Raw genomic sequence first — 12338 nt, 5'->3', positions numbered from 1 at the left:
GTCTTGGTTATAGAGGCTCAGCCATAGCCTAGCATTGGTTATAGAACATGCAGCGCAAGCTAACAAGCCCCCTATCTTTATTTGTTTTCCACGAAAATAAGGGAGGGGAGGTAGGGGGCTTATTTTCAAATAATGAATTTTTAATGTTTTTGGAGCTTTTGGGATTTGTCTTTATACTAAAGAAAAACCAGTGTGCTCTACTTCTGAAAGAAGGGAAGTGGCTTAGAGAGGTGGGACTTATTTTTAAATACCCCTCCTCCCACCCTGTATTGGGGTGGCTGTGGAAGGCATTCGACAGGTGCCTTTTTACGGGTGATCGGATTACGCTATGCTACGAACACTTTACCAATTTCAGGAGCGATCAGGTTACCACTTTTTCTTCAAGAAACCCATTAAGTGATACATTGGTTGATTGATAGGATCAGCTAACTGTGCTTCTGTTGCTATGGTTAAGCATCCGTCTATGAGGAACCTTCATCAATCACCACGAATATGTAAATAGTAAGACCATAAGGCAAAAACCAGCTTACGAAACTGCGTTGCCCCCAAGCGAAGCGTGTTGCCGAGATGGGTTTATTAACCTGGTTCTTCGTGCTGCTTTGCGTGGGCGGATTTATTCACGAGGCCTATCCAGCAACAAACACTGGTGAGTTCTTTACGTACTGTCAAATAGATGGGAAAGGGAGAAATAAAATTACGTAGTTATTTACCTTCGGTTAAATAGATGGAAAAGAAGAGAGAATATTATGGCGTAGCTCTTTACGTTGCTCTTACTGTTGATTAAATGGGAAAGGTAGAAATAGAATTTCGTAGTTCTTTACCTTTTGTTGAAAAGATGCGAAAGGGAGGAATAGAATTTCGTAGTTCTTTACCTTTTGTTGAAAAGATGCGAAAGGGAGGAGTGTTCTTGCAAAGAAGGACACTGATGATAGAAAACACGCAGAGCTTGTTATAATTTACGCGATGTAAAAATGCAAAACGTGATTGTACGACAGCTGCAGTGCTCATCCAATGTGAAGATAACGAATTTTCCTAAAGTTAGCGTTACTGAATCAGCACCTACCATGAACTCCTATTTTATTTTCTTCCATAAAACCCCTTTTAAACATAAATACATACCAGACTAGACTTCTGCCAGTGAGATTTGGTTTGTGTACTGCCAGCATGTTCTAAAAGTAGAACCCGTGTCGTGCAAAAGATAAAAAAAAAATAAAAAAATAATAAAAAAATGAGAAATATTTATGACTTGGCCTTTTACGTATACTCTAAAATAACATCAGAGTTTGTCAAACAAACCTGGAGATCAGGGGCGGATCTAGCTTATTAGATTTCGCTAAAGGGGGGTTTGGCTCAGTGACAAAGGGGGAGGGGTAATTTTTTTGTTACATATGGCTTTCTGACAGCCCAAAGGGGGGGGAGGGGTTAAACCCCCTAAACCATCCCCCTAGATCCACTATTGGAGATATAAGCTGTAGTCAGGTGACCGCCAAAAGCTTTGCAGGTAGTCTTGTCCCCAGGTGCGTCTCTAGGCTGCGCCACTTTTAGTAGAGCTGACCGAGAGCCTGGGGAAGAGGTTTCTAAACGGGAATCAAGGCGACTTCATATTTGTTCCCAGTCCTCTACACTGTCAAGGTGGTCACGGCCGATGAGATATTCGCTGGGACAGATAGTCACGTGTTTCTGAGGATCTACGGTGACCTCGGTGACACTGGAGAAATAGAGCTCAACAGCGACGGTAACGACTTCGAGAAAGGAGCGTAAGTATGCTTATTTTCCTAAAGTTGGTAACGAAATAAGTTCTTCTTATGCTACTCTGTCAATAGCATACTGGCGTAGACAATGTGAGGGTAAGGTCATCTCGTCAAACGAATCCATAGCTTCATATCTTATTTTATCTTCTATTTCTATGCCTGACTGCCCGGATATTGGACATCGTTTGACTATGACAACTCTTTTAGCTTGCAGATTTCTTATATGATTTTTTATATTCTTGCTTTATTTATACGTGGATTTCATATAGTTCCCTACATTTTCAGTACAGATGAGTTCAGGTTTGTGGGTAAATACGTAGGAAGCTCTATCCGAAAAGTGGCTGTCAAAAGAAGTGATAGCATGTTTGGCAACTGGAAACTCGAGGAGGTAAAGAGATTGCTTTTAGATCATAGAGTGCTGTAATCGAGTTTTATATCATCCCTATCATTATATACGATTACCATCATAATCACGAACAAGTTCATCATCCGGCATGTTGATGAACGACGATGATGACGATGATTATAACGACGATGAAGATGATAACGATGATGATGACGACGACGACGACGATGATGATGATGATGGTGATGATGATTGATAACGATGATGCTAGCGATGATAATGGTGATGATGATAACGGTGATGATGATAATGATGATGATGATAATCACAAGCATTTCCTTTATTAGTAATCGCCACAATAATCATTTCACCATCATTTCCAACTTTCACGCCACTATCATTGATTTGTTAACAGATTTCAGTCAAAGGGACAAGTCCGTTGTTTTTTAAGTTCCATTTCAATCAGTGGATACCCGCTGATCGCTGGATTGAAAGTTATGGTAAGAGAAAAAAACATTCGCTTAAGTTAACACCTATAGATATCTTGCCCCTCCCCCCCTACTCTCCCCTCTCCTCAACTAAAAGACTTAACAACCTCAAGAATCTCAATTAAAGACATACGGAAATATAACGGTTTACACCTATACTAATTACACCAATTACACCAACTATATATTCTCAAGATTTTGGCGGTTGCCAAAACCTGAAAACGGCTTAGGATCGCCGAAGACGATGGTTATTACGATTGTATGGCAATTTGTCATTAACCTAGCCCTAGCTTTCCATTTATAAGTCTCCTTACATTTTTTCCTTGCAGGTTGAAGTGATTTAGCAAATCATGCTCATAGAGAAGAAGCACAGGAAGAAAAACGCAAAGAAAATCCTTTTATTTAAAAAATTTAGCAAAAATTCAGCCTATCATTACTGCCATGAAGTATAACAAAGTTATAAAATTGAGCTGTTGTAATGTCTGAAAAATGATAACAATTAAATATCAAGTTTCACTTGCGAGAGAGAACATAATAAATGATGGTTAAGTTTCACTTTTAAGTATTGAGAACATAAAAAGAGATGGTAAAGTTTCACGTGCAGGAATTGAGAACATAATAAAAGATGGTTCTAAGTTTCACTGCAAGTATTGAGAACATAATAAAAGATGGTTAAGTTTCACTTGCTAGAATTGAAAACATAATAAAAGATGCTGTCATTAGCGGAGTCCTCGAGCGAAGCATCGCCCCTGAAACTAGAAAAAGAAAGCGAGGATGTTGAAAGTCCCTGACACTAGAGAAAGAAAGCTACGGTGTAAAAAGCCCCTGAAACTAGGAAAAGAAATCGAGTATGTAAAAAGCCCCTTAAGCTAGAGAAAGAAAGCGAGGATTTAAAAAGCCCCTGAACTAGAGAAAGAAAGCGAGGATGTAAAAGGCCCCTGAAACAAGAGAAAGAAAGCAAGGATTTAGAAAGCACCTGAACTAGAGAAAGAAAGAGAGGATTTAAAAAAGCTCTGAAACAAGAGAAAGAAAGCCAGGATGTAAAAAGCCCATAAAACTAGAGAAGGAATTCGCTTATTGACATATGGCGAGGGTGCAATTTTTTTTTTTTTTAATCGTTACAATTTTTTATGTATAGTGAAACATCAAACAACGATAACAACAATAGTAATCAAATCTTATTTCATACTTACTTTCCTTAGCCTTGGCAGGTCTCCGTATAACATAGGTCGCCACGAACCCTGCCATTTGTCCCGTCAGAACCCGGTATCGATCAGACACGAATCGAACAAACAACTTGTGGTTCTTGGATACAAAAGGAGGTGGAATGTCATCCGAAATGCAATATTTCTTCACAAAGGTTCGCGAATCTTTGTCCTTGCCATCAGAAAGCTCAATATAGTCAGTACAAGCCATATCAAGATAAAGGGGGTCGCTGAACATGAATTCGACGCGGGAGCCTGGGTCTCCACGGATTTCCCACAGGCAGTCCATCTGTCCGGGAAAGGGTAGGGGAAATCGTGGACTGCGAATAACTCCACCAGTGGCCGCAAGTACTTTGTGCTCAGGGCATTGATCTAAAAGATAGCAAGAGGTGAAGTCAGCACACAATGAAGATTTAACATAAAGAGCAGATCCCACACTGAGGACGCATCTGTCACTCATATCACAGGCAGCAGGGACGCAAGGTATGACGGGAAAGTAATGTACCCATTGCGGCAACAAATCAAACGCAGCAAGAACGAAAAGCATCGCGGGAGGGATAACACCAGGTTATCCCAGGTTATCTATAATTCATTCTTACTCTTGTTAGCACAGGGATGTGGTTTGTGTGGGGGGGGGGGAGGGAGGGAGGGGTATTAGTAAAATCGATTACAGGAGTTGGTTAAATATTTTAATGAAAATATGGCTATTGTGTAGAAATAAAACAAGATGTTACGTGTTTTCAGCCCGCTAAAGTTTGACGTTAAACTCATAAAGACAGAGAAGTGTTTCCGGCGTGTATAGCGTTATGCCTCACCCCATCGCTTTCCCCTCCCCCCCCTCCCTCCCCCAACCTTCCTCCTCTCCATACATCCCTCCCTTTTATATTGATATGTATCATCTCCAGTACCTGTGATTGGTTCGATAGCCTCATAAGTGGCATTAAACCCTTTACGGCTCTCTACCCCATTGCTGTAGAATCCCAGCGAAACTTTGTGGCCTGGATAGTAAATAGGCGAAGGGGCAATGTCTCCGCAGTACCTCCCATAGGCATTCCTCCTCCCGTCATCCACCTCGCGCAACTCAAGGTAATCACACATACAGTTACCATGGCAACCCGCGATGCTGAAGTCGTCAGGACGGAAGGTGATGAGTATATGCTTGTCAGATGGTACTGTGATGATCCAAGAGCATGCGCGATTTGTGCCGTAAGAGTATGGGAAGTCTGGGGATGAGAAGGTCCCATGCGCGCTCGTCAAATCGGCCTGCGCGGGACATGGGCCTAGTGAAAATAAAAACATGTTAGTTAGTACGAGATTTGATCGCGTAAAAGCCAAGTAATTTGAACATATAAGCTACCGTCTTCAAGGCCCGCGATTTGATCAAGTAAAAGCCAGATAATTTAGGGCGGCAGATAGGCTACCCTCTCTATGAATAACAACATTTCAAGGCTATGTAAGTAGAAGCAGTTCAAAAAATCATAGACCCACCCACTAAATACAAAACAAAAATAACAAGTATAACATCACGTGCCAGCAGCGTCAGTACCGTCAAAGCATTGATCGCCCATTACTGTTGGCGATGCTTGGCGAAGCAGCTCGCCAGCAGTTCCTTTGTCTGGTGGTAAACCGAGTGTAGCTGTGTCTGCGATGTGGGCCTGGCGTTGTTTGTGCGGGTCATGTGCAAATAGAAGGTTTGCAAAGTATATCAGTCTCTTATCAGGCTCCATAGTTTTGAGATGACACTCACCTTCACTTAGAGACGCCGTAGAATAAGACGCCGTGAACACCAGAGCCTCGCTGTCCTCGGTTTGCAACCTAACGGTAAGATGTGGTCCAGTAGAGTAGATAGGTTCATGTGGGATAAACCGAACGCTGCAATATCTACTGATAACTGACGCTTCTCCTTCTTTCCCCTCTAGAACTTCCACGTACCGGCTTGTACACAGGCTTGAATCGTTTACGCGCATGAATCTCATTCGCAGTTTGACGCGATACCCTTGTGGGACTTCTATAACCCAAACGCATGCGCTTAGGTTGTTGAACCGCTGGTTGATATGTGGGCTCGCTATGGATCCGTTACCATCAGATAGTGTGAGATGAGATCTCAAGGGAAGGCATTCTGTAGGACAACAATTACAAATACCTTTTATTTGAGTTATACTAAGGTTTTGAAGGGCGACGAATAGTGCTTGAGCACTGGCGAAACATGCGAGCAGAAGCAGGAAAAAATATATCGCTCAGCCGCAATTCGCTCCAGCACTACCTAAAAATTGCGAGCAATAGAATTTCTTTGGGTAGTGCCGGGGCCCTGGTAAATAATAGGATCTAAGAACATTTGCAAGAAGTCTGGAAGATTCATAGCCCAACAAGTCCCAACTGCCAAGAGTTAGTACGCATCTGTACACTACAAATGTATGGATGTAAGATAAGCACACTGTGCTTTCGAGGCAAACGCTCATATAAATAAAAAAATATAAAAAAGAAGAAATCATAGAATCAACGTCCTAAAGAATACATCCCTCATAACGCTAAGTTACAACTCACAAAGTTATTGATATTTGATTATCATTTTCAATTCATGTAGTCCCACGAATCTTGTATCACCGCTTAATGTAACAACTGCCGCTTAATGTAACACTAAGTGTTACATTAAGCGGCGATTTTTGTTACATTAAGCGTTAGTGTTACATTAAGCGGCGATTTTTGTTACATTAAGCGTTAGTGTTACATTAAGCGGCGATTTTTGTTACATTAAGCGTTAGTGTCATATTAAGCGGCAGTTGTTACATTAAGCGGCGATACAAATCTATCCAGAGTCCAAGAGGCTTCACACCGACAAGAACCCAAAAGAGCGACGAACAAATGTCGACGGGAGGGCGGCGAGCGGTGGCTGCCTTACCGCTCGACCTTATAGTGGAAGCCTGGGAGCGACAAATGTCACGCCTAGACCAGGTTATGTCACGCCTAGGCTAGATCTTGTCACGCCTAAACCAGGTCATGTTACGCCTAGACCAGGTCATGTCACGCCTAGACCAGGTCATGTCACGCCTAGGGCAGGTCATGTCACACCTAGGGCAGGTCCTGTCACGCCTAGACCAGGTCATGTCACGCATAGGGCATGTCATGTCACGCCTAGGCTAAGTCATGTCACGCCTAGGCCAGGTTATGTCACGCCTAGACCAGATCATGTCACGCCTAGACCAGGCCATGTCACGCCTAGACCATGTCATGTCACGTTGAAAATTATCCATTGCGTGATGTTCTTATCTTACCCTGAACCCCCCTTCTACTCCAGTTCAACTCAACCAACCTGCATAAGGTTTGACGCATCCACCCACGATAACATCTTCACTGCTGACCATAGGATCGCGGGCGTCAAGTAACTGTAAGATATCAACAGTCGTAGCGCTCATCCCAGTCCACTGCATCTCAACCGTCGCGTTATACACGCATCCGTAGAACTTTCTTTTTCCAGAACCTCCTAGAACAATCACATCCGGCTTGCTAAACGTCACTATTAACATGCGCCCGTTCTCAAGTTTCTGCGTAACACCGCCGTCCACTTGAAATGAGACCTTGCGGGCGTCGCGTCTGACGATGACGTCATGACGTTTTCCGTCGCAAAAAGGGCCTTCAACGGGAGCTTGGATGACTGTGTTGAATCCGCTGCCATAGAGACGATACTGAAAAAGTAGTTGCCCGGATGAGGTGAGGGCTAGGCTGTAGTAGTCCTTGAGCGCGAGGTCTTTGCTTGTTATGCGCAGAATCTCGCTACCGCACGTCGAGGTCGAAAACCCTGTGTTGATTATTGTCTCTATGGTACTCTCGGTCACCGCATATTTGTACTTGAGGATGCTCGACTTAGTTCTGAACGAAACACCATCTAAAATGTTTGTGCGTAAATTAGAACGTGCTCATAGCAAAAGCAGATAGATGCAAATGGAACGGGACAAAGTAAGTTTATATCTCCTGCGGCTAAATCGCAAAGAAAATATCACACGCGTATAAACACCGGGAAATCAGTTATTAGGGCATTTTATAAACATTTCAAAAAAAGAGAGAGCATACGTTAAAGATAGGCGTTCCCTTATTCTTTAAATCATGTAATATTTGACAAGCACCCACCCTCCCCCCCCCCCCCCACCACCACCATCCTCCCCCCATCCCCTATTTTTCTGACTTAGGCATAGCGACCATGATAGTCTCTTGACTTAGGCTAAGTTGAAATGTCGTATTATCCATGAGCCGTATTCAATGCAAATGCGTGCAAATGAATCAAGTCGATTGTTTTATCTTCTTTTGCATGCATTTGCATTGAATATACGGCTAATACAACGTCTGAACTTTGACGCCAAACAAAAACTAGATATTAGCAGGCGCTAAGAAAATGAAAATATCCTCACCTTTGCCAATATAACCAGAACTTGTGAAAGCGTTGATTGCTAGAATTAAGGAGAAAAGCGAAAAGCACTTAGCACATATTAATTATTTACGTTTCTACTTTAATCCTAAAACTTATAATGACACTTATCAAACATATTTTTTTTTCACACAATAGTCTTGAAAGTGTTGGTACGTTCAGGCTTACAAGACCAAACAATGTCTTGTTCCCAGCGTCTTTAGACTATTTTGCACGAGATAATAATTGATAGAAGAGAAAGAACCCTTGTTCATTTCTCGGAAAATTCAAAACCAATCCGGCAACTACGTATTCTATATGGCGCTATAGAAACTCTTAGACTGGAAATTAGACGTTCTTATAAACACAAGATTAATGAAGCCAGAGCGCTCTATTCTTATTTCTTGGTCATGATCATATTGTAATAATGTCAACAACTGGAATTCTTATTATATCAATGCCTTCATGGCCCGCAGAAATATGTTTGTATTGCGCTAATGAAAAATTGTCAGCTAATATACCTTTAAAGGACAAAAAAGTAAAAAAATCATAAGTTTTAAACGTCCTGGACTGCTAATGTCTTAATGCATTCAGACCGCTAAAACTAAAACTAGTCGTGGTTCTGTTCTCCGCAACAAAATCACCATCATCATTACATTCCCACACTATAATGCCCAATGATCGCCTGATAACAGTTGTTAAAAGAAGACGTTCAATTTCCAAGACCCAAAGGCTAACAAACCAATCGGAATGAAAAAGTTAAAAGTTAAAAAATAAAGTAATATAACGAAACTTCGGATGTGATAAAGGAGGCTTTTTTAGTTATAACGCAGTTTATCCCAAGCTTTGAGCTCTTTATTTTCTCATGATTCTTTAACGAAGTGATTTTGCTAAAAAATCGATTCCCCTAAACTTTTACCACCTCGTTGCATTTCGACACTCAACAGGGCGCATTTCTAAATTCACGATCAATATTATGAATATGAAAAGGCCATCGTCGGCCTTGTGTTTGCAGATTATCGCTTGACAACGCGTGCGGTTAATTTGAGGCGCACTTTTCCTTAAAACACACCTGCTCTGGAACGCAAATTATTCAAAATTTCGGCGGAAATCTTGACATTTAGAAATATTGCTACACCAATACGGGTACAAACTTACTTCTGCGAAAACTTTGACTTATAAGCAAGACGATAACGCTCTCTTAATCACAACTATCCATTTAGACCCAGTAAATATATTATTAACGAGACAAGAGAAACAATTCACGTAGTTTTTGAAGCTTGCAAGAATTTATCAATTCTGAAGAAACACATTCAGTGGAAATGAAATCAAACCTCGCGCATATCGCCTCTACTTATTTCTACGTTCTGTTATTATCTTTATTTTAGTCCGTTTCCTTACATGAATATGTTGAAGTCGCTGCATTTAGATTCATCCGTTACAAACAATTGTATGGATTCATTAGATGGTCTCCAGCAGACACTTGGAATTAGAAATAAATTTTGAACATATCAAGTCAGGTCATCGAGACATTAGTTCCTTTGCTTATTTGGATTTTTTCTATTTTTTTTCGTCTATCAGATGAAAACTCTAAATGAAATGTGATTCGACTTACCCCAAATATTCAGGAAAATCCAATATTTGCGAGTCATGACGCGTCTCTGCTCATTGTTCAGCTGTTCAAATTGTTCATAAGCCGAAATGAGCCGGAAGTGAGGCTACGCTGTCGAGTAGGATTTTACATCCATGCTATGACTACGTTACGCCGTTCGAGCCGCTTTAAACGTCCGGGAGGTGATTGGGTGTAGCTGAGGTGATTTTAACTGCCTAATAAGTACCCGGCTTCAACCACAGACGTCAATCGATTACCAAAACCATACATGAGTCCGCGAGCTCATATTGACAGCGGTTAGCTTTGCTATTATCGATTCTGGCTTTACACGTTGCGAGAACTCGTTGCATCAAAAGTCCGCGTTATTGTGGTTATAAAATATAATAAAGTGCCAGGTTACTTAACTGGTGTAAAAAGGTTTCTACATTTCCTTGCCTTGGAAGAGAGCCAATAATACATTACAGAGTCAATCAAATAATCTATTTCCAGTAAGGGACAGACCATCAGAAAAGTGAAGGGGGGAGGGGAGGGGGGTAGGTTTTAGTTGTGCATTTTTCTTTTCTCCAATTCTTTTAATCGTTGTAGGCGTTTGTTCCTTCCCCTCCCCTTACTTTTCAAATCGTCCGTTCCTTATTTAAAGCAAGCAACTGGTATACTTAAGATATGTTTAATTAACTAACAGACTTTAATCATTAGTGTGTGATTAAAAGCTTTCTTGCCAATAACAAACAGTCTTGATTCCTGACGTAAATGTACATTTTTTAAAGAAACTACCATGGGTTGCGCATCCGGTATGATGATGTTTTATGTTAACCGCGGGCCAAGCTTCAAATACTTCAGACCGTAGTTATCCGCAGTTCCTCTTCTGTCAGCGGCGTAGCCAGGATTTTTAACAGGAGGGGGCCCAAAATGGACTTTTAAGGCATTTGCTCCTGTATTTTAGATAATGTCTCATACATTTACTGTATTTTTGGCTACCAAAGGGGGGGGGGGCCGGGCCCCCTAAGCCACCCTCCTGGCTACGCCCTTGTGTGTACCAAATGAATAAGAGTTAGAGAACTCCAGGTTAAAGAATGTCGATCACCCACTCCTTTGTTATTGTTTATCATTAAAAAATACAGCGGTTTATTCGCAAGAAAACTTCAAAATAGCTATCTACGAATGAAGTCTGATATGTTATTGACGATATTTGGTTGAATTGGTTAAAAATTGCTTGAATTAGCCGATGGAAATAAATGCTTTGTGTGACTCGTCATTGAGCGGGAGCATAAAATAGCGGCGTAGGCCTCCATTAAGAGCAATGCATTCTTGTTTTTGTATACATTCTTTTTTATAAGAACGTCCAGGTTAAGAACATGCCGAGGCTGAGATGCAAAATGTTGAGTTTTGTTTGTGTTCTAAAATGCAGAATCGAATTGTGTTCATAATGCATCCCTAATATTTGCTACTGATCATTAGTGTAGTTCTCTTCCTAATAATTCTTTGGGTATTAAATTCTAATATACACTAAAATTTAAGAACATCGTGAAAAACATAACTGGGCCGTAGCATGGGACATTAAATTTGCAAAAATAGAGAAGTATTTGAAAAGAATGTTGATAATATGTATATATGTTAGGCCACCTTATTTTGATATGTTTTATAGGGAAAAATGCAATGAGATAATGTAAATGAATGTTAAAGGTGAATGAATGGCGTCTAATCAACGTATGAAACACGAGAGTCGCTATAGTAGTTTCTAAAAAGCATAAAATAATTTACATTCAGTGAAACACTTAAAACCATGTCTAATGCGTCAATCATTTGTTCAGGGGCTGGGGCACTGGGAACACGTGCCCCCCACCCCAATATTTTCAAACATTATAAGGAAATGACCAGTAGGGGTGTGGCTACCCCCAATAGTTTCTTAATGTTTCTGTATTGTTGCCCCCCCCCCCCCCTGATACTTCAAGGCCTGCTATGGCACTGCATATTCAGCCTTGACGAATTGCTCCAAAAATAAAAGCGGTACACCCCTAACTGAAAATAACACGTTCTTATAAAAAAAAATAGTGTATGGTTAAATGTAATTAACAATTAATGCAAAGTAAAACCGAGTCTGTAAAATGTGGCAATTATAAATTGATCGTGTCCCTGCTTATTAACCCACTAGTTAGTTTCCCCTCCCCCATTCCCTCCCCGCACACAGCTATCTATATCTTACAGACAGTCTACTGACAGGTGTTTACTGCTGGGTACTGGGGGGGGGGGGGGGGGGGGTAGAGGGTGGAGTCTTACCCGTCTCCTGTGCCATCTTTCTTTCTCAGTTTTCCTCAATTCTTGTTTTCTCGTTCGCTGTTTATCACAAATTCCGCTCACGCTCATAGAAGTTAAGATCCCATTCCCGGTCTAGATCAACGATCAAGTGGACTTAAACAGCACATAGCATACACACATTGGCGCCATTGTTCCTTGTTCCCGTTTTACCCCCTTCAGGGGTAGGGACCTTTGGGAGTCCCCGCAAAGACCTCTGGGTTTGCGAGCATGCGACACGTTGA

General features: G+C 41.3%; 2 protein-coding genes across 4 annotated transcripts; one reads left to right on the top strand and one right to left on the bottom strand.

The window, feature by feature from the left end:
* Positions 1-65: 65 nt before the first annotated feature.
* On the top strand, positions 66-3105 carry LOC116616357 (lipoxygenase homology domain-containing protein 1). Its single transcript, XM_032378459.2, has 5 exons — positions 66-646; positions 1616-1757; positions 2037-2139; positions 2513-2597; positions 2915-3105. The coding sequence occupies exons 1-5, from the start codon at positions 568-570 to the stop codon at positions 2917-2919; spliced, it is 414 nt and encodes a 137-aa protein (XP_032234350.1). The 5' UTR covers positions 66-567; the 3' UTR covers positions 2920-3105.
* On the bottom strand, positions 2969-10076 carry LOC5509516 (dorsal-ventral patterning tolloid-like protein 1). 3 transcript variants are annotated; one of them, XM_032378448.2, is made up of 7 exons: positions 9805-10076; positions 8194-8232; positions 7101-7673; positions 5538-5909; positions 4699-5070; positions 3779-4162; positions 2969-3416 (listed from the first exon to the last, which is right to left on the bottom strand). In XM_032378448.2, the coding sequence occupies exons 1-7, from the start codon at positions 9839-9841 to the stop codon at positions 3379-3381; spliced, it is 1815 nt and encodes a 604-aa protein (XP_032234339.2). In that variant the 5' UTR covers positions 9842-10076; the 3' UTR covers positions 2969-3378. The 3 variants fall into 3 exon arrangements, with proteins under 3 accessions (XP_032234339.2, XP_032234340.2, XP_032234337.2); XM_032378449.2 differs by having other exon boundaries at positions 2969-3340; positions 4897-5070; XM_032378446.2 differs by having other exon boundaries at positions 2969-3340; positions 9805-10075.
* Between the last annotated feature and the right edge of the window lie 2262 nt (positions 10077-12338).

This window comes from Nematostella vectensis, chromosome 10 (assembly GCF_932526225.1).
Source record: "Nematostella vectensis chromosome 10, jaNemVect1.1, whole genome shotgun sequence".
NCBI lineage: Eukaryota > Metazoa > Cnidaria > Anthozoa > Actiniaria > Edwardsiidae > Nematostella > Nematostella vectensis.
This window is presented reverse-complemented; position numbering and strand designations above follow the sequence as displayed.